A 22,411-nucleotide genomic window follows, 5' to 3' on the forward strand; every position below is an offset into this window, starting at 1 on the left:
TTAGAACTGCCTTAAAAGACAGGGCGGGCCGTGGACTGACTACACTACAAGAGAAATAAATTTATCAGGTAAGCATAAATTATGTTTTCTCTTGTTAAGTGTAGTCAGTCCACGGGTCATCCATTACTTATGGGATACCAATACCAAAGCTAAAGTACACGGATGAAGGGAGGGAGAAGGAGAGAAGTACCTTTCTCCCAAAAATAGCCTCCGAAGAAGCAAAAGTGTCAAATTTGTAAAATTTTGAAAAAGTGTGAAGTGAAGACCAAGTTGCAGCCTTGCAAATCTGTTCAACAGAGGCCTCATTTTTAAAGGCCCAGGTGGAAGCCACAGCTCTAGTAGAATGAGCTGTAATCCTTTCAGGAGGCTGCTGTCCAGCAGTCTCATAGGCTAAACGTATTATGCTACGAAGCCAAAAGGAGAGAGAGGTAGCCGAAGCCTTTTGACCTCTCCTCTGTCCAGAGTAAACGACAAACAGAGAAGAAGTTTGCCGAAAATCTTTAGTTGCCTGTAAGTAGAACTTCAGGGCACGGACTACGTCTAAATTATGCAAAAGACGTTCCTTCTTTGAAGAAGGATTAGGACATAATCTCTTGATTGATATTCCTGTTAGAAACAACCTTAGGTAAAAACCCAGGTTTAGTACGCAGAAACGTTAAGAACTAAGATCAAGCTCCACGGCGGAAATCTAGCGGATAAGCCCTTTTCTAAACCCTCTTGTAGAAAAGACAATATCCTAGGAATCCTGACCTTACTCCATGAGTAACTCTTGGATTCGCACCAATATAAATGTTTACGCCATATCTTATAGTAAATTCTTCTGATAACAGGTTTCCTAGCCTGTATTAAGGTATCAATAACCGACTCCGAGAAGCCACGCTTTGATAGAATCAAGCGTTCAATCTCCATGCAGTCAGACTCAGAGAAATTAGATTTGGATGGTTGAAAGGACCCTGAATTAGAAGGTCCTGTCTCAGAGGCAGAGACCATGGTGGACAGGACGACATGTCCACTAGGTCTGCATACCAGGTCCTGCGTGGCCACGCAGGCGCTATCAGAATCACCAAAGCTCTCTCCTGTTTGATCTTGGCAATCAGTCGAGGAAGCATCGGAAATGGTGGAAACACATAAGCCATGTTGAAAACCCAAGGGGCTGTCAGAGCATCTATCAGCACCGCTCCCGGGTCCCTGGACCTGGATCCGTAACAAGGAAGCTTGGCGTTCTGGCGAGATGCCATGAGATCCAGATCTGGTTTGCCCCAACGATGAATCAGTTGAGCGAAGACCTCCGGAAGTAAGTTCCCACTCCCCCGGATGAAAAGTCTAGCGACTTTTCATCCGGGGGAAATCCGCCTCCCAGTTCTCCACGCCTGGGATGTAGATCGCTGACAGGTGGCAAGAGTGAGACTCTGCCCAGCGAATTATCTTTGAGACTTCCAACATTGCTAGGGAACTCCTGGTTCCCCCTTGATGATTGATGTAAGCCACAGTCGTGATGTTGTCCGACTGAAATCTGATGAACCTCAGAGTTGCTAACTGAGGCCAAGCTAGAAGAGCATTGAATATTGCTCTTAACTCCAGAATATTTATTGGGAGGAGTTTCTTCTCCTGAGTCCATGATCCCTGAGCCTTCAGGGAATTCCAGACTGCGCCCCAACCTAGAAGGCTGGCGTCTGTCGTTACAATCGTCCAATCTGGCCTGCGAAAGGTCATCCCCTTGGACAGGTGGGGCCGAGAAAGCCACCATAACAGAGAATCTCTGGTCTCTTGATCCAGATTTAGTAGAGGGGACAAATCTGAGTAATCCCCATTCCACTGACTTAGCATGCACAATTGCAGCGGTCTGAGATGCAGGCGCGCAAATGGTACTATGTCCATTGCTGCTACCATTAAGCCGATTACTTCCATGCACTGAGCTACTGACGGGTGTGGAATGGAATGAAGGGCACGGCAAGCATTTAGAAGTTTTGATAACCTGGCCTCCGTCAGGTAAATTTTCATCTCTACAGAATCTATAAGAGTCCCTAGGAAGGGAACCCTTGTGAGTGGTAATAGAGAACTCTTTTCCACGTTCACCTTCCACCCATGCAACCTCAGAAATGCCAGAACTATCTCTGTATGAGACTTGGCAGTTTGAAAACTTGACGCTTGTATCAGAATGTCGTCTAGGTACAGAGCCACCGCTATGCCTCGCGGTCTTAGTACCGCCAGAAGTGAGCCCAGAACCTTTGTAAAGATTCTTGGAGCCGTAGCTAACCCGAAGGGAAGAGCTACAAACTGGTAATGCCTGTCTAGGAAGGCAAATCTTAGGTACCGATAATGATCCTTGTGAATCGGTATGTGAAGGTAGGCATCCTTTATGTCCACTGTGGTCATGTACTGACCCTCTTGGATCATGGGTAGGATGGTCCGAATAGTTTCCATTTTGAATGATGGAACTCTTAGGAATTTGTTTAGGATTTTTAAGTCCAAGATTGGTCTGAAGGTTCCCTCTTTCTTGGGAACCACAAACAGATTTGAATAGAATCCTTGTCCGTGTTCCGTCCGCGGAACTGGGTGGATCACCCCCATTAGTAAGAGGTCTTGTACACAGTGTAGAAATGCCTCTTTCTTTATTTGGTTTGCTGATAACCTGGAAAGATGAAATCTCCCTTGTGGAGGAGAAGCTTTGAAGTCCAGAAGATATCCCTGAGATATGATCTCCAACGCCCAGGGATCCTGGACATCTCTTGCCCAAGCCTGGGCGAAGAGAGAAAGTCTGCCCCCCACTAGATCCGTTTCCGGATAGGGGGGCCCTCTCTTCATGCTGTCTTAGGGGCAGCAGCAGGTTTTCTGGCCTGCTTGCCCTTGTTCCAGGACTGGTTAGTTTTCCAGCCCTGTCTGTAACGAGCAACAGCTCCTTCCTGTTTTGGAGTGGAGGAAGTTGATGCTGCTCCTGCCTTGAGGTTACGAAAGGCACGAAAATTAGACTGTTTAGCCTTTGATTTGGCCCTGTCCTGAGGCAGAGCATGGCCCTTACCTCCCGTAATGTCAGCGATAATTTCTTTCAAGCCGGGCCCGAATAAGGTCTGCCCTTTGAAAGGAATATTAAGCAATTTAGATTTAGAAGTCACATCAGCTGACCAGGATTTCAGCCATAGAGCTCTGCGCGCTTGGATGGCGAATCCGGAGTTCTTAGCCGTAAGTTTGGTTAAATGTACGACGGCATCAGAAACAAATGCATTAGCTAGCTTAAGTGCTTTAAGCTTGTTCATAATTTCATCCAATGGAGCTGTGCGAATGGCCTCTTCCAGAGACTCAAACCAGAATGCCGCCGCAGCAGTGACAGGCGCAATGCATGCAAGGGGCTGTAAGATAAAACCTTGTTGAACAAACATTTTCTTAAGGTAACCCTCTAATTTTTTATCCATTGGATCTGAAAAGGCACAACTATCCTCCACCGGGATAGTGGTACGCTTAGCTAAAGTAGAAACTGCTCCCTCCACCTTAGGGACCGTCAGCCATAAGTCTCGTGTGGTGGCGTCTATAGGAAACATTTTCCTAAATATGGGAGGAGGGGAAAAAGACACACCGGGTCTATCCCACTCCTTGCTAATAATCTCTGTAAGCCGTTTAGGTATAGGAAACACGTCAGTACACACCGGGTACCCGCATAGTATCTATCCAACCTACATAATTTTTCTGGAATTGCAACCATGTTACAATCATTCAGAGCCGCTAATACCTCCCCTAGCAATATGCGGAGGTTCTCAAGCTTAAATTTTAAATTAGAAATCTCTGAATCCAGTCTCCCTGGATCAGATCCGTCACCCACAGAATGAAGCTCTCCGTCTTCATGTTCTGCAAATTGTGACGCAGTATCGGACATGGCTCTCACATCATCAGCGCGCTCTGTCCTTAACCCAGAGCTATCACGCTTGCCTCTTAATTCTGGCAATTTAGATAATACTTCTGTCATAACAGTAGCCATGTCTTGCAAAGTGATTTGTAAGGGCCTCCCTGATGTACTTGGCGCCACAAAATCACGCACCTCCTGAGCGGGAGGCAAAGGTACTGACACGTGAGGAGAGTTAGTCGGCATAACTTCCCCCTTGTTGTCTGGTGATAATTTCTTTACATGTAAAGACTGACTTTTATTTAAAGTAATATCAATACAATTGGTACACATATTTCTGTTGGGTTCCACATTGGCCTTCATACATAGTGAACAAACAGATTCATCTGTGTCAGACATGTTTAAACAGACTAGCAATGAGACTAGCAAGCTTGGAAAATACTTTTCAAATAAATTTACAAGCAATATAAAAAACGCTACTGTGCCTTTAAGAAGCACAAAAAAACTGTCACAGTTGAAATAACAATGAACCAAATTAGTTATAGCAACCAAAATTTCACAGTAAATGTATTAAGTTAGCAAAGGATTGCACCCACCAGCAAATGGATGATTAACCCCTTAATACCCAAAAAAACGGATAACAATTTAATAATTAACGTTTTTATCACAGTCAAACACACTGTCACAGGTCTGCTGTGACTGATTACCTCCCTCAAAATGAATTTTGAAGACCCCTGAACTCTCTAGAGACGTCCTGGATCATGGAGGATGAAGTAGGAAGATTGTGACTGAATTTTTACTGCGCAAAAAAGCGCAGTTAACTGTTTCTATGCAGAAACAAAAGTTAGCCATGTGGTAAAAATCATGCCCCAATAAGTTTTATCACCAAGTACCTCACAAAAAACGATTAACATGCCAGTAAACGTTTTGAACATACATTTTAAAAGTTATGAAGTGTTATTAATAAGCCTGCTACCAGTTGCTTTTACTGCAGTTAAGGCTCATACATTACTTCAGTATTAACAGTATTTTCTGAGTCAAATTCCATTCCCTAGAAAAATACTTCAGTGTACACACACTCATCAGCCTAATACCAGTCGCTACCACTGCATTTAAGACTGAACTTACATCACATTGGTATCAGCAGTATTTTCTCAGTCAATTCCATTGCTTAGAAAAATAATTTACTGCACATATCTCGTTTGCAGGGGGGCCCTGCATGCTATTCCCTTTTTCTGAAGTTACCTCACTCCTCAGAATGTGCGAGAACAGCCAGTGGATCTTAGTTACGTCTGCTAAGATCATAGAAAACGCAGGCAGATTCTTCTTCTAATGCTGCCTGAGAACAAACAGCACACTCCGGTGCCATTTAAAATAACAAACTTTTGATTGAAGAAATAAACTAAGTTTAAAAACACCACAGACCTCTCACAACGACCTATCTTTAGTTAGGTTGCAAGAGAATGACTGGGTATGACATGTGAGGGGAGGAGCTATATAGCAGCTCTGCTTGGGTGATCCTCTTGCAACTTCCTGTTGGGGAAGAGATATAATCCCATACGTAATGGATGACCCGTGGACTGACTACACTTAACAAGAGAAAGATGGCGCCTGAACCAAGATGTTGTCTAGATAAGCCGCCACAGCAATTCCCTAGGATTTGATCACTGCCAATAGCACCCCCAGAACCTTTGTGAATATTCTGGTAGCAGTAGCCAGACCAAACGGAAGCGCAACAAACTGGAAATGTTTGTCCAGAAATGCAAACCTCAGAAACTGGTGATGTTCCCTGTGAATGGGAATATGAAGGTATGCGTCCAAGTCTATGGTCGTCATAAATTGACCTTCCTGTACCAAAGAAAGAAAACAAATAGTTTCCATCTTGAAGGACGGAACCGTGAGGAATTTGTTGAGGCACTTGAGATCTAAGACTAAGATTGGATGAAAAGTCCCCTCCTTTTTTGGGGACCACAAATAGATATGAATAGAATCCTAGACCTTGTTCCCTTAGAGGGACTGGTACAATAACTCCCAGGGAGGATAGTTCATTGACGCAATTTAAGAAGGCCTCCTTCTTTACCTGGTTTGAGGATAGTCTTGACAGGAGAAATATGCCACTCAGAGGGCAAGACTTGAATCCCATTCTGTAACCCTGGGATACTATGTCACGTATCCAGGCTTGAAGAAAAAGAGAATGCCTGCCCCCCCACCAGATCTGGGGGGGGGAGAAGAACCTTCATGCTGATTTAAAGTCAGCAGAAGGTTTCTTGTTCTGCTTTCCCTTATTCAAGGGTTGGCTGTATTTCCAAGTGGACCTGGATTGGTCTAGTTTGGAAGAGGAAGACTTCTGTCCCTTAAAGTTCCGAAAGGAACAAAATTAAGAAATCTGCAGACCCTTAGGTCTATTCTTCTTGTCCTGAGGCAGGAAAGAACCCTTTCCACCCGTAATCTCTGAGATGATTTCCATCAGACCAGGTCCAAACAGAGTTTTACCCTTGTAAGGTAAAGACAAAAGTTTGGCCTTCGAAGAAACATCAGCGGACCAGGACTTCAACCACAGAGACCTGTGAGCTAGTACAGTGAAACTAGACATTTTAGCTCCTAGTCTAATTATCTGCATGTTGGCATCACAGATAAATGTATTGGCCAGTCTGAGAGCTTTGATCCTATCTTGGATCTCCCCTACCGTAGTCTCCTCTGTAATAAGATCTGACAAGGCATCATACCACTAAGATGCTGCTCCCCGCAAAAGTGGCAAAATGTTAGAAGTAAAGCAAAGTCTTCCTCACCACCTTCAAACTGCTTAAAGCCACCACTGCTTTTACTCAAAAGATTGATGTAGACACAGCTAGACCCCAATCCTTGCTTGCAGGGAAAGTACCCATAAAAGGATCTCCAGACACTAACTTCGCACAACCTTCACTGACAGAGGCAAAGAGAATCATTGGGGATTATGGGTAAGGGAAGTTACATTTAACAGCTTTGCTGGGGTGCTCTTTGCCTCCTCCTACTGGCCAGGAGTTGAATATCCCACTAGTAATTGGAATGACATTGTGGACACTCCATGTCATAGGAAAGAAAACAGGTTTTGGTGACAATGCATGATTTGGAGACGGTGGAATAGTTGATAATAAGTATAATGAATGTGCCACAGTGTGTACAAAACTCCCCCTGAGCATATCTGTTCATGTTTTCCAAACTTTTTTGGTCTCTCTTGCAATTTCTTTACTCTCTCTTATTTACATATCTTTATTTTATTCTAATTACCCTATCATTCTGGTACAATTATTACAACCTCCCTAGTAGTATAAAACCATTTTGGTTTGTTAGTCCTAACACAAAGTAAGGGGAAAATTAAACGTGTAAAAAGGTGATATAACATAGCATGTACAGGGATGATTTATATGAATTCACTTTAGAGTGATGCATTTTATTTACAGTGATCTTTTGGCAATTTATATCTCTTCACAAGTAAGTTTTGTGGTGTTCTTAGTCGATATGTAAAGCAAGAAGGATCTAGTTGGATGTATTTAAAACAGAATGGCCTAAAAGAAAGATTAGCCGAGTTTTCTCTTTTACACAATCTATCACTGTTTTATTTATAAGCAAACATTGCTCAAACAGTACCCTTTTAGGTAATAGAGAAAATAGCATATGACAAGTTGGGAGAAAGCATACAGATACAATGCTATAATCTTTGTTACGTATATGTGTCTAGCTTGCTAACAACAGTTAAAAAAAAGACAGATAAAGTTTGAATCAAAAATATATAGTAAAGAATAAAATGTGTCAATTGCAGAAGATTACACAATATCTAAAGTTAGTACACACTAAGCCAATATAAGCTTCACCGAAAACCAAAAATAGAAGTAAATTACTCACCACAGCAATAACAGGAATCAAAACTCCCAGGTTCCCTGCACTACTAGATGCCTGTCAAGAGAAATAAAACATGAAGAAGAATAAGAGTATTATATAGATGTGTAAACCTCTTCATACAGTTGGTATAAGGCAGACAGGATTGCTTTAAAAGCATTGTTACATGAGAAACATATTTTTCCACCTTTTTGTGTAGTGACTTTTTAATAAACAAACACAAAATATACACAAAAACAGATTAACGTACTTTATTTGTACTATTATGAGGCCTGTTATTAGGTTACCCTCCTTAGTAATAGCAACCTTGGTGCTCATTAAAGAAAACACATAAATAAACGCTGGTGAACATTACAGCTTACAAAATATATGTGCTGAATTACAATAAAGCTACTTTGCAGTTGAGCATTGTGGCCCTATAACTGTTGATCAGACACTGCCAAGTGTGTACAGTGTTTGTACTGTACTGAGTATTATTTGTCCTGTGTGCATGGCCAGCTCTGTACTTGTTCACCACAGGACAAAAACTGGACCCTGACCAATGTGCGTCCTAATCTATGAGAAATGTGTGCCATTCCCCTTTCAATGGACTTTGTTCTGTCCCACTCTTCAGTGGGGTGGAAACTTGTACACAATCACGAATAGTTCAAAAGTTATATTAGAATTCCCAAAAATCTTTATTGCATTTGTTTTCTTTTTTTGGATTGCTTACCAGAAGAATGTAAAGCATATTAGCTAGCCATTGGCAGAAACAAACTGCACTGTACAATGCACAGTCTGCCAGTTCTACAATAGAAGCAATACACAAACAAAATCAGATTAAACCTCCAGCTTTAACTCATTGGTTTTCAGAAATGACTGTAATGCATTGCAGTACTCTCTGAATAAGCCACTGAAATCCAATTATACTGATTTCTGCTCATGTATATATTTTAAAAAAAAAATGTTTAATTGAAATATATAATAATAGTGTTCTATCTCCAAATTCCAAACCCTTTTTAGGAAAGACAAATACAGCCAATCAGAGGCCACATAGACTATGATAGCAGGCAGATTTTTTAATTAAACTATCCAAAATGTAAATAAGTAAAATAAAATAATGCATACATTCTCTATACATTTTTTTTTAAATTATTATTATTATTATGATTATTATTATTATTATTATTAATAGAATATATTAACTTAAAGGGACAGTCAACACCAAAATTGTTATTGTTTAAAAAGATGGATAACGCCTTTACTACCCATTCCCCAGCTTTGCACCAACATTGTTATTTACTATACTTTATAACCTTTAAACCTCTACATTTCTGACTGTTACTAAGCCATTAAAGACAGCCTCTTATCACATGCTTTTTTACTAGCTTTTCACAACAGGGAGTGCAAGTTCATGTGAGCCATTTAGATAACATTGTGCTCACGCCCCTGGTTTGTGGCAGACATTGAACTAATTGGATAAAAGGAAAGTCAATAGATAATAAAAGTCATGTGATCAGTGGGTTGTCAGAAAAGGCTTAGATACAAGGTAATCACAGAGGTAAAAAGTATATTAATATAACAGTGTTGGTTATACAAAACTGGGGAAGGGTAATCACATAATTTATGTAAGAACTTACCTGATAAATTAATTTCTTTCATATCGGCAAGAGTCCATGAGCTAGTGACATATGGGATATACAATCCTACCAGGAGGGGCAAAGTTTCCCAAACCTCAAAATGCCTATAAATACACCCCTCACCACACCCACAATTCAGTTTAACGAATAGCCAAGCAGTGGGGTGATAAAGAAAGGAGTAGAAAGCATCAACAAAGGAAATTTGGAAATAATTGTGCTTTATACAAAAAAAATCATAACCACCATAAAAAGGGTGGGCCTCATGGACTCTTGCCAATATGAAAGAAATGAATTTATCAGGTAAGTTCTTACATAAATTATGTTTTCTTTCATGTAATTGGCAAGAGTCCATGAGCTAGTGACATATGGGATATCAATACCCAAGATGTGGAGTCTTCCACTCAAGAGTCACTAGAGAGGGAGGGAATAAAATAAAAAACAGCCATATTCCGCTGAAAAAATCATCCACAACCCAAAAAATAAGTTATTTTCACTTTTGAAAAGAAAAAAACATAAATCAAAAGCAGAAGAATCAAACTGAAACAGCTGCCTGAAGAACTTTTCTACCAAAAACTGCTTCCGAAGAAGCAAATATATCAAATGGTAGAATTTAGTAAATGTATGCAAAGAGGACCAAGTTGCTGCTTTGCAAATCTGATCAACTGAAGCTTCATTCTTAAAAGCCCACAAAGTGGAGACTGATCTAGTAGATTGAGCTGTAATTCTCTGAGGCGGGGTTTGACCCGACTCTAAATAAGCTTGATGAATCAAAAGTTTCAACCAAGAAGCCAAGGAAATAGCAGAAGCTTTCTGACCTTTCCTAGGACCAGAAAAATAAAACAAAATAAACTTGGAAGTCTTCCTGAAATTTTTAGTAGCTTCCACATAATATTTCAAAGCTCTTACCACATCCAAAGAATGTAAGGATCTCTCCAAAGAATTATTAGGATTAGGACACAAGGAAGGGACAACAATTTCTCTACTAATGTTGTTAGAATTCACAACCTTAGGTAAAAATTGAAAAGAAGTCCGCAAAACTGCCTTATCCTGATGAAAAATCAGAAAAGGAGACTCACAAGAAAGAGCAGAAAGCTCAGAAACTCTTCTAGAAGAAATAGCCAAAAGGAACAACACTTTCCAGGAAAGTAGTTTAATGTCCAAAGAATGCATAGGCTCAAATGTAGGAGCCTGTAAAGCCTTCAGAACCAAATTAAGACTCCAAGGAGGAGAAATTGATGTAATGACAGGCTTAATACGAACTAAAGCCTGTACAAAACAGTGAATATCAGGAAGTATAGCAATCTTTCTGTGAAATAAAGCAGAAAGAGCGGAGATTTGTCCTTTCAAGGAACTTGCAGACAAACCCTTATCCAAACCATCCTGAAGGAACTGTAAAATTCTAGGAATTCTAAAAGAATGCCAGGAGAATTTATGAGAAGAACACCATGAAATGTAAGTCTTCCAAACTCTATAATAAATCTTTCTAGAGACTGATTTACGAGCTTGTAACATAGTATTAATCACTGAGTCAGAGAAACCTCTATGACTTAGAACTAAGCGTTCAATTTCCATACCTTCAAATTTAATGATTTGAGATCCTGATGGAAAAACAGACCTTGAGATAGTAGGTCCGGCCGTAACGGAAGTGGCCAAGGCGGGCAACTGGACATCCGAACCAGATCTGCATACCAAAACCTGTGTGGCCATGCTGGAGCCACCAGCAACGCAAAAGACTGTTCCATGATGATTTTGGAGATCACTCTTGGGAAGGAGAACTAGAGGCGGGAAGATGTAAGCAGGTTGATAACACCAAGGAAGTGTCAGCGCATCCACTGCTTCCGCCTGAACATCCCTGGACCTGGACAGGTATCTGGGAAGTTTCTTGTTTAGATGAGAGGCCATGAGATCTATCTCCGGAAGCCCCCACATCTGAACAATCTGAGAAAACACATCTGGATGGAGAGACCACTCCTCTGGATGTAAAGTCTGGCGGCTGAGATAATCCGCCTCCCAATTGTCTACGCCTGGGATATGCACCGCAGAGATTAGACAGGAGCTGGATTCCGGGCAGGCAAGTATCCGAGATACTTCTTTCATAGCTTGGGGACTGTGAGTCCCACCCTGATGATTGACATAAGCCACAGTTGTGATATTGTCTGTCTGAAAACAAATGAACGGTTCTCTCTTTAGCAGAGGCCAGAACTGAAGAGCCCTGAGAATTGGACGGAGTTCTAAAATATTTATTGGTAATCTCGCCTCTTTGAGATTTCCAAACCCCTTGTGCTGTCAGAGATCCCCAAACAGCTCCCCAACCTGAAAGACTCGCATCTGTTGTGATCACAGTCCAGGTTGGGCGAACAAAAGAAGCCCCTTGAACCAAACGATGGTGTCTATCCACCATGTCAGAGAGTGTCGTTTCATTGGGATTCAAGGATATTAATTGTGATATCTTTGTATAATCCCTGCACCATTGATTCAGAATACAAAGCTGTAGAAGTCTCATGTGAAAACGAGCAAAGGGGATTGCGTCCGATGATGCAGTCATGAGACCTAAACTTCCATGCACATAGCCACTGAAGGGAATGACTGAGACTGAAGAAGCCGGAATGCTGCGACCAATTTTAAAACGTCTCTTGGACACTGAATCTATCTGGAAGCCTAAAAAAGGTGACCCTTTTCTGAGGAATCAAGAAACTTTTTGGTAAATTGATCCTCCCCACCATGTTTCCGAAGAAACAACACTAGTTGATTTGTGTGAGATTCTGCAGTATGTAAAGACTGAGCTAGTACCAAGATATCGTCCAAATAAGGAAACACCGCAATACCCTGTTCTCTGATTACAGATAGTAGGGCACCCAGAACCTTCGAAAAGATTCTTGGAGCTGTTGCTAGGCCAAATGGAAGAGCAACAAATTGGTAATTCTCGTCTAGAAAAGAGAATCTCAGCAACTGAAAGCGTTCTGGATGAATCAGAATATAAAGGTATGCATCCTGCAAGTCCATTGTGGACATATAATGTCCTTGCTGAACAAAAGGCAGAATAGTCCTTATAGTCACCATCTTGAAAGTTGGTACTCTTACATAACGATTCAAAATTTTCAGATCAAGAACTGGTCTGAACAAATTTCTCCTCTTTGGAACAATTAATAGGTTTGAATAAAACCCCAAAACCTTGTTCCTGAGGAGGAACTGGCATGATTACCCCTGAAGACTCCAGGTCTGAAACACACTTCAGAAAAGCCCGAGCTTTTACTGGATTTACAGGGATGCGTGATAGAAAAAATCTTCTCACAGGAGGTCTTACTTTGAATCCTATTCGATACCCTTGAGAGACAATGCTCTGAATCCAATGATTTTGGACAGATTTCATCCAAAAATCCTTGAAAAACCTTAATCTGCCCCTACCAGCTGAGCTGGAATGAGGGCCGCACCTTCATGCGGACTTAGGGGCAGACTTTGGTTTCCTAAATGGCTTGGATTTATTCCAATTTGAGGAAGGCTTCCAATTGGAAGCAGATTCCTTGGGAGGAGGATTGAGTTTTTGTTCCTTATTCTGACGAAAAGGAACGAAAACGTTAGAAGCCTTAGATTTACCCTTAGGTTTTTTTATCCTGAGGCAAAAAAACAAAATTTATGCTTACCTGATAAATTTATTTCTCTTGTGGTGTATCCAGTCCACGATTCATCCATTACTTGTGGGATATTCTCCTTCCCAACAGGAAGCTGCAAGAGGATCACCTACAGCAGAGCCGTCTATAAAGCTCCTCCCCTAACTGGCACCTCCCAGTCATTCGACCGAAGACAAGCAAGAGAAAGGAGAAACTATAGGGTGCAGTGGTGACTGTAGTTTAAAAATTAAAAAACACCTGCCTTAAAATGACAGGGCGGGCCGTGGACTGGATACACCACAAGAGAAATAAATTTATCAGGTAAGCATAAATTTTGTTTTCTCTTGTAAGGTGTATCCAGTCCACAGAATCATCCATTACTTGTGGGATACCAATACCAAAGCTATAGGACAACGGATGAAGGGAGGGACAAGGCAGGCGCTTAAAAGGAAGGCACCACTGCCTGTAAGACCTCTCTCCCAAAAATAGCCTCCGAAGAAGCAAAAGTATCAAATTTGTAGAATTTAGAAAAAGTATGAAGCGAAGACCAAGTCGCCGCCTTACAAATCAGTTCAACAGAAGCCTCATTTTTAAAGGCCCATGTGGAAGCCACCGCTCTAGAGGAATGAGCTGTAATTCTTACAGGAGGCTGCTTGCCAGCAGTCTCATAAGCTAAGCGGATTATACTTCTTAACCAAAAGAAAGAGAAGTTGCTGAAGCCTTTTGGCCTTTCCTCTGTCCAGAGTAGACAACAAACAATGCAAATGTTTGACGAAAATCTTTAGTAGCTTGTAAATAAAACTTTAAAGCACGAACCACGTCAAGATTGTGTAATAAGACGTTCCTTCTTTGAAGAAGGATTAGGACACAGTGACGGAACAACAATCTCTTGATTGATATTCTTATTGGATACCACCTTAGGAAGAAACCCAGGTTTGGTACGCAAAACTACCTTATCTGCATGGAAGATCAGATAAGGGGAATCACACTGCAAGGCAGATAACTCTGAAACTCTTCGAGCCAAAGAGATAGCTACCAAAAACAGAACTTTCCAAGATAAAAGCTTGATATCTATGGAATGCAGAGGTTCAAACGGAACCCCTTGAAGAACTTTAAGAACTAAATTTAAACTCCATGGCGGAGCAACAGGTTTTAAACACAGGCTTGATTCTAACTAAAGCCTGACAAAACGCCTGAACGTCTGGAACATCCGCCAGACGCTTGTGCAAAAGAATAGACAGAGAAGAAATCTGTCCCTTTAAGGAACTAGCTGACAATCCCTTCTCCAATCCTTCTTGGAGAAAAGACAATATCCTGGGAATCCTGACTTTACTACATGAGTAACCCTTGGATTCACACCAATGAAGATATTTACACCATATCTTATGATAGATTTTCCTGGTGACAGGCTTTTCGAGCCTGAATTAAGGTATCAGTGACTGACTCGGAAAAACCACGTTTTGACAAAATCAAGCGTTCAATCTCCAAGCAGTCAGCCGCAGAGAAATTAGATTTGGATGTTTGAAGGGACCTTGAAGTAGAAGGTCCTGCCTCAGCGGCAGAGTCCAAGGTGGAAAGGATGACATGTCCACCAGATCTGCGTACCAAGTCCTGCGTGGCCACGCAGGAGCTATCAAAATCACTGAAGCTCTCTCCTGCTTGATCTTGGCAATCAGACGAGGGAGCAGAGGAAACGGTGGGAAACACATAAGCCAGGTTGAAAGACCAAGGCACTGCTAGAGCATCTGTCAGCGCTGCCTTGGGATCCCTGGACCTGAACCCGTAAACAAGGAAGCTTGGCGTTCTGACGAGACGCCATGAGATCCAGTTCTGGTTTGCCCCAAAGTTGAATCAACTGTGCAAACACCTCCGATGGAGTTCCCACTCCCCCGGATGAAAAGTCTGTCGACTTATAAAATCCGCCTCCCAGTTCTCTACTCCTGGGATATGGATAGCTGATAGATGGCAAGAGTGAACCTCTGCCCACAGAATTATTTTGAAACCTCCAACATTGCTAGGGAACTCCTTGTTCCCCCTTGATGGTTGATGTAAGCAACAGTCGTGATGTTGTCCGACTGAAATCTGATGAACCTGACCGCAGCTAGCTGAGGCCAAGCCTGAAGAGCATTGAATATCGCTCTTAGTTCCAGAATGTTTATCGGAAGGAGTGTCTCCTCCTGAGTCCACAAGCCCTGAGCCTTCAGGGAGTTCCAGACTGCACCCCCAGCCCAGAAGGCTGGCATCTGACGTTACTATTGTCCAATCTGGCCTGCGGAAGGTCATACCCTTGGACAGATGGGACCCAAGATAACCACCAGAGAAGAGAATCCCTGGTCTCTTGATCCAGATTTAGTAGAGGGGGACAAATCTGTGTAATCCCCATTCCACTGACTGAGCGATGCAGAGTTGCCAGCGGTCTGAGATGTAGGCGGGCAAACGGCACTATGTCCATTGCCGCTACCATTAAGCCGATTACTTCCATACACTGAGCCACTGAAGGGCGAGAAGTAGAATAAAGAACACGGGCAGGAATTTAGAAGTTTTGACAACTGGCCTCTGTCAGGTAAATCTCATTTCTACAGAATCTATCAGAGTTCCTAGGAAGGGAAACTCTTGTGAGAGGGGATAGAGAACTTTTTTCTTTGTTCACTTTCCACCCAAGCGACCTCAGAAATGCAAAGAACAATGTCCGTGTGAGACCTGGCAACTTGAAAAGTCGACGCCTGTATCAAGAATGTCGTCTGAGTAAGGGGCTACTGCTATAGCCCGCGGCCTTAGGACCGCTAGAAGGGACCCTATAACCTTTGTAAAGATTCTTTGTGCCGTGGCCAACCCGAAGGGAAGAGCCACAAACTGGTAGTACCTGTATTGACCCTCCTGGATCATAGGAAGATGGTTCGAATAGTCTCCATCTTGCAAGGATGGGACTCTGAGAAATTTGTTTAAGATCTTGAGATCTAAGATTTGGTCCCTCTTTCTTGGGAACAACAAACAGATTTGAATAAAAGGCCCTGTTCCTACCATCCATGCGAGGCTGGCAACATGGCAAGTAATAGCTGTATGGAACATTATGTAATATACTGTTCTATCGTGCTGGGACCTCTTATATTTGCAATGATAGCTTATGTATGAGACTAACTGTTATAGAGTTTGAGGTTACTGTAATATATCAATGTCATTATTTTATTGAGTTTAACTAGCAGCCCATAGAATAGATTTTATTCTGAGGTATATACAGCACATGTAAGCGAATACTTTGCTATATTTATATTCACTACTAGATTGTTCAAAATGTGCCTAATGGTTACACCTATACTTTTAGGTTTTCAGGATGCCCTCAGATATTAAGATATGTGGATCTTATGCATACAATACTTATTCTATCTACTATAATGATTGCAGAATTTGTCCTATTGTATATACGAACCACTGAAATCATATGTGAGGACTTAAAGTGGGAATGGCATGCGATACTGGTGATTACATTACTTGTTTTCATTATTTGTGTTTCATTATATACAGATCTCGTGAGCATATCTCCTTAGACACAATAATATATTAACCTTTACATAACTCTCGCAAAGTATTTAATTTGGGATAGGGGCCTCCATGGGCCGCGGTCTAACGGAGTTTGACCTGTTAAATGCGCACCCCTGTTGGTGAGGGTTAACCTTTTAAGCTGTTATGTGGCCTATATTTTCCTGCTACAAATCCACCACAAGCTTTATATCCCTAATTTTGCGAGCTCTTTACGCCCTATTGATTTTCTCAGAGTTTTTAGTAATCCCACTGTACTGTCTGCGGCCGAGATAGTACACATAATATATAACTTGCCATGTGTTCGCTGGTAATGCATGGACGCCCTATGTAGAGCTTGACTACCATGGGTGAGACTATACTTGCTTTGTCCTGGCATGTATGCTGAGTATTAGCTTTGTGTTGATTGGTATCCCATTGCCTCTCTAACACATTAGAGGTTGTAACGGGTGGGTTATACACACACCTGGTGCTGCCACAATATAATCCCTAGAAAATAGTTAATATATGATAGTTGTGGGTCCTCAGAATAATTATTTGCTTTTGGTTCTTGCCAATTATAGCAGACTCAGTGAACTTGTCTCTTGCCCCATGTTACTTTTCTTATCAGCTGCTTATACATAGGGTGCGACTGTATATCATTTATGTTTAATTGTTACCTTATGTGTGTGCCATTAACTGAGCTAACTATGTGTGCCTGTTATAATATATGTGTATGTAAGGGTTTGCTCCCCAAAGAATTTAGAAGAGTGGGTTATTAATGTACTGTGACTGGTCTATATGTTGTTGAAACCAGTGATGTTATATTTTTTATGCACTTGCTAGCAGGTTTTAGCATTTTACTTAATTTTTTTCGCAATTTGAGGCTTTACACAAGCCTATAACCTTAAGGGTATATGGAGGAAACTAGACTTAACACCCTCTCACTGTAGTCCTCACCACTTATCCCTTTGATTGGGTATGTGCCCTTTTTATATTTTAGAGGGATGTTTTCTATAATATCTCTATATGTTTGTTGAAACCAGCAATGTTATATTTCTTCTGCACTTGCTAGCAGGTTTTAGTATTCTACTTAATTTTTTTTCGCAATTTGAGGCTTTACATAAGCCTATAATAACCCTAAGGGTATATGGAGAAACTAAACTTAACACCCTCTTCATTGTAGTCCTCACCACTTATCCCTTTAATGGGTATGTGCCCATTTTTATATTTTAGAGGGATGTTTTCTATAATATCTGAAGTTTAATGATTTTTTTTCTCTCGCTATTTGAGGCTTTTACACAAGCCTATAGTAACCTTAAGGGTATATGGAGAAACTAAACTTAACACCCTCTCAATGTAGTCCTCACCACTTATCCCTGTAATGGGGTATGTGCCCCTTTTATATTTTAGAGGGATGTTTTCTATAATATCTGAAAGTTAATTAATGTGGACTCATAAGGACCTACATGTTCTTGTTCAAAACCTTCCTACAAAAACCAGGTCTCAGAATTCACATTTACTCAGTTATTTTTGACTTGTCCAAGCTAACATGTTTATACATAAAATGAGGTATCACACATGGCTCTGTGCATATTCTCCTGATGAAAATCTACTGTTGTTCAAGGTTTCTAAGACATGCCTATGTATTATATGTACGAGTCTGGCTGTATGTCTATAGGCGTGTTGCCATGATTAATGTTTGATTTTGTTTTTGTATATTTTGAATACCTCAATAAAAATTATTTAAAAAAAAAAAAAAAAAAAAAAAAAGTCCTGTCCCTGTTCCTCCTGCGGAACTGGGTGGATCACTCCCATAACTAGGAGGTCTTGACACAATGTAAGAATGCTTCTCTCTTTATCTGGTTTGCAGATAAAAGTGAGAGATGAAATCTCCCTTTTGGGGGAGAGGGTTTTGAATTCCAGAAGATAACCCCTTGGACACAATTTCCAATTCCCAGGGATCCTGGACATCTCTTGCCCAAGCCTGGGCGAAGAGAGAGAGTCTGCCCCCTACTAGATCCGTTTCCGGATCGGGGGCTGCTCCTTCATGCTGTCTTAGAGGCAGCGAGCAGGCTCTTGGCCTGTTTCCCCCTTGTTCCAAGCCTGGTCAGGTCTCCAGACCGGTGTTAGACTGGGCAAAAGTTCCCTCTTGTTTTGTGTTAGAGGAAGTTGAAGCTGCGCCACCTCTTGAAGTTTCGAAAGGGCCGAAAACTAGACTGTTTGGTCGTTAATTTGTTGGACCTGTCTTGAGGAAGGGCGTTGATCTTTTCCTCCAGTGATGTCAGAAATTATCTCCTTCAGTCCAGGCCCGAATAGGATCTGTCTTTTAAAGGGAATGTTGAGAAGTTTAGACTTTGAAGTCATGTCAGCTGACCAGGATTTAAGCCATAGCGCCCTACGCGTCTGAATAGCAAAACCTGAATTTTTAGCCGTTAGCTTGGATAAATGAACAACGGACGTCAGAAACAAATGAATTGGCTAGCTTAAGGGCCCTAAGCTTGTCAATAATATCTTCCAACAGGGTTTCAACATGTAGAGCCTCCTCTAGGGACTCAAACCAGAAAGCCGCGGCAGCAGTGACTGGGGAAATGCATACAAGAGGCTGGAGAATAAAACCTTGTTGAATAAAATTTTTCTTAAGGTAACCCTCTAATTTTTTATCCATTGGATCTAGAAAAGCACAACTGTCCTCGACAGGGATAGTGGTACGCTTAGCTAGAGTAGAAACTTGCTCCCTCCACCTTAGGGACCGTCTGATAGTAAAATCAGTGTATTTGGTTACACATTCTAAGAGGGGGTTCCACAATGGCTTCTAAACATAATGAACCAATGAGTTTTTCCTCTATGTCAGACATTTTAAACAGACTAGCAATGAGACCAGCAAGCTTTGGAAAACACTTTAATAACTGTGAACAAGCAAAAAAAATACGGATAACTGTGCCTTTAAGAGAAAAAAACCAAATCACAGAAACTGCTAAAACAGTGAAAAAAAAGCAGTAAATCTTACGAAATTTTTTTACAGTGTGTAATAATAGGCTGAAAGAGCATTGCACCCACTTGCAAATGATGATTAACCCCTTAGTTTCAAAACCGGATCAAAAACTGCCACAGCTCTACCTGCCCATACGACGACTTTGGAAGGCACAAAAACCCCTTAGAGAGGTCCTAAGTGTTCAGGGGACTCCTTCAGGGGAAACTGGATGTCTCAAGCTGCAAAATCTAATTGCGCATTTAGGCGCGAAAATAGGCCCCTCCCAACCTGTATTCACAGTGAGAGGGCCTAACAAAACTATCCCTAGGCAAAATCTAGCCAGCCATGTGGAAAAAACTGGGCCCCAGAATAAAGTTTTATCACCAATATGAAATAAACGTTTATACACTCTCAAGCAAACGTTATATCTATTCAGTAATGTGAGTAAATAATAAAAAATATTACCCTTACAGCATGCATGATACCAGTCGTTATTAAATCACTGTAATCAGGCTTACCTTAAATAAATCCGATATTGTCAGCATTTTCTAGCTTATTTCTCTAGAAAAATTTAAAAACTGCACATACCTCAGAGCAGGAGACCCTGCACGCTATTCCCCCAGCTGAAGTTACCCATCTCTTCAGTTATGTGTGAGAACAGCAATGGATCGATTAGTTACAAACCTGCTAAGATAATCAAAGACCACAGGCAGACTCTTCTTCAACTTTCTGCCTGAAACTAAAATAGTACAACTCCGGTACCATTTGAAAATAACAAACTTTTTGATTGAAGATAAACTACATTATGGCACCACATCTCTCTAGCTGCTTCCCTTGTCGAGAGCTGCAAGAGAATGACTGGGAGGGTGCCAGTTAGGGTAGGAGCTATAGGATCCTCTTGCAGCTTCCGGTTGGGGAAGGAGAATATCCCAAAAGTAATGGATGAATCCGTGGACTGGATACACCTTAACAAGAGAAAACTCCTTTTCCTCCAGTGATAGTTGAAATAATAGGAATCCAAAAAATGACCGGAAATGACACACTTGCGTCACTAATGACACTGCCGTGTGAAAGGTCTCCGGCGTCACATATGACGCCGGAAAATGACGAAGTTGCGTCAAAAATGTATTGTTCCACGCCAAAAAAGTTTGCGCCAAAAATGACGCAATAAAGTCTAACATTTGAGCGCACCCCGCGGGCCTAACACCCGCAATTGCAAAAGTAGTCAAATTGAAAAAAAAGACTAAAACCCCAGGTAAGAAATAAATTTCTTAAAGTGTTTATATTCCCAAATATGAAACTGACAGTCTGCAGAAGGAAATACATGAACCTGACTCATGGCAAATATAAGTACAATACATATATTATAGAACTTTATAAATTTGCATAAAGTTGCCAAACCATAGCTGAGAGTGTCTAAGTAATGGAAACATACTTACCAAAAGACACCCATCCACATATAGCAGATAGCCAAACCAGTACTAAAACAGTTCTTAGTAGAGGTAATGGTAAATTGAGAGTATATCGTCTATCTGAAAAGGGAGGTAGGAGATTAATCTCTACGACCGATAACAGAGAACCCATGAAAAAGACCCCTGTTAGAGAAATCATCGTATTCAAAAGGTGATACTCCCTTCACGTCCCTCTGACATTCTTGTACTTCTGAGAGGGAATCGGGCTTCAACAATGCTGAGAAGCGCATATCAACGTAGGAGAATCTTAGCACAAACTTACTTCACCACCTCATAGGAGGCAAAGTTTGTAAAACTGAATTGTGGGTGTGGTGAGGGGTGTATTTATAGGCATTTTGAGGTTTGGGAAAATTTGCCCCTCCTGGTAGGATTGTATAACCCATATGTCACTAGGCTCATGGACTCTTGCCAATTACATGAAAGAAAAAGGGATTAGTCTATCTTTTTAAACAATAAAAATGTTTGAGTTGACTGTCCCTATAAGGTACATTGGTTGCAGTTTTTTTATAACCTGTAACTAAACAAGTAAGCAAACATACAATTAAACAACAGATCTTGCTTAATGTAATGTAAAATATTGTATTAAGCATAAACAAAAGTAGGCATATTATTGCCTCCACCAACTGGAACATGTACAAAAAGAACAGAAGAGAGTACAAGGTGACATTAGGAACGTGTCACAAAACGATAATGTATCTTTAAAAAGGTACAGGTTTACTTGAAAATGTTTATTGCTTAAAAAGATAGATAATCCTTTATTACCCATTCCCCAGTTTTGTATAACCAAAACGGTTATATAAATACACTTATTACCTCTGTGATTATCTTGTTTCTAAGCCTCTGCAGACTGCCACCTTATCTTAGTTCTTTTGACAGACTTGCATTTTAGCCAATCAGTGCTGACTCATAAAAATCTCCACAGGAGTGAGAACAATGTTAGCAATATGACACACATGAAATAGCAGTGTCTAACTGCGAAAAACTGTCAAAATGCACTGAGATAAGAGGCGGTCTTCAATGGCTTAGAAATCAGTTTATGAGCCTACCTAGGTTTGGCGTTCATCAAAGAATACCAAGAGAACAAAGCAAATTTGATTCTAAAAGTAGAATTTTAAAGTTGTTTAAAATTGCAGCTGACAAATGAAAGTTTAATTTTGACTCGACTGTCCCCCGTTTAAGAACACATATTTACATGTACACTTAAACATATACACAAAATATTGTATAACTAACAAAATAACATTGCTATTGAAATAAAGTTTAATATATTAGATATAAGATTGTACAATAAAAGCTTCAACAGTAGGGAGGGGTATGTCCTTGAAGCGTGTCGTGTTGTGAAGTCTGTACAGAAAGGACTTCACAACAATTTAAGTTCTTTTATTGGAAGTATTGTTTTATGTTTTAATACTATATTTGCTAATTGTAAATTTACAACATATGCTGTACTTTTATATTCACATTGTTAACAAATATTGCAATGCGTAGCATTTTTTTAGTGCAATTATTAT

The 22,411-nt window shown here is 40.8% G+C and overlaps 1 protein-coding gene across 1 annotated transcript in view; it reads right to left on the reverse strand.

Annotated features, from left to right (window-relative positions):
• PI4KA (phosphatidylinositol 4-kinase alpha) overlaps positions 1-22,411 on the reverse strand; it is a 442,522-nt gene that overhangs the window by 328,178 nt on the left and 91,933 nt on the right. Inside the window, 1 exon segment of the mRNA XM_053701959.1 lies at positions 7,718-7,768. Coding sequence (XP_053557934.1) covers positions 7,718-7,768 — 51 coding nt within the window.

This window comes from Bombina bombina, chromosome 2, assembly GCF_027579735.1.
Source record: "Bombina bombina isolate aBomBom1 chromosome 2, aBomBom1.pri, whole genome shotgun sequence".
Lineage (NCBI taxonomy): Eukaryota > Metazoa > Chordata > Amphibia > Anura > Bombinatoridae > Bombina > Bombina bombina.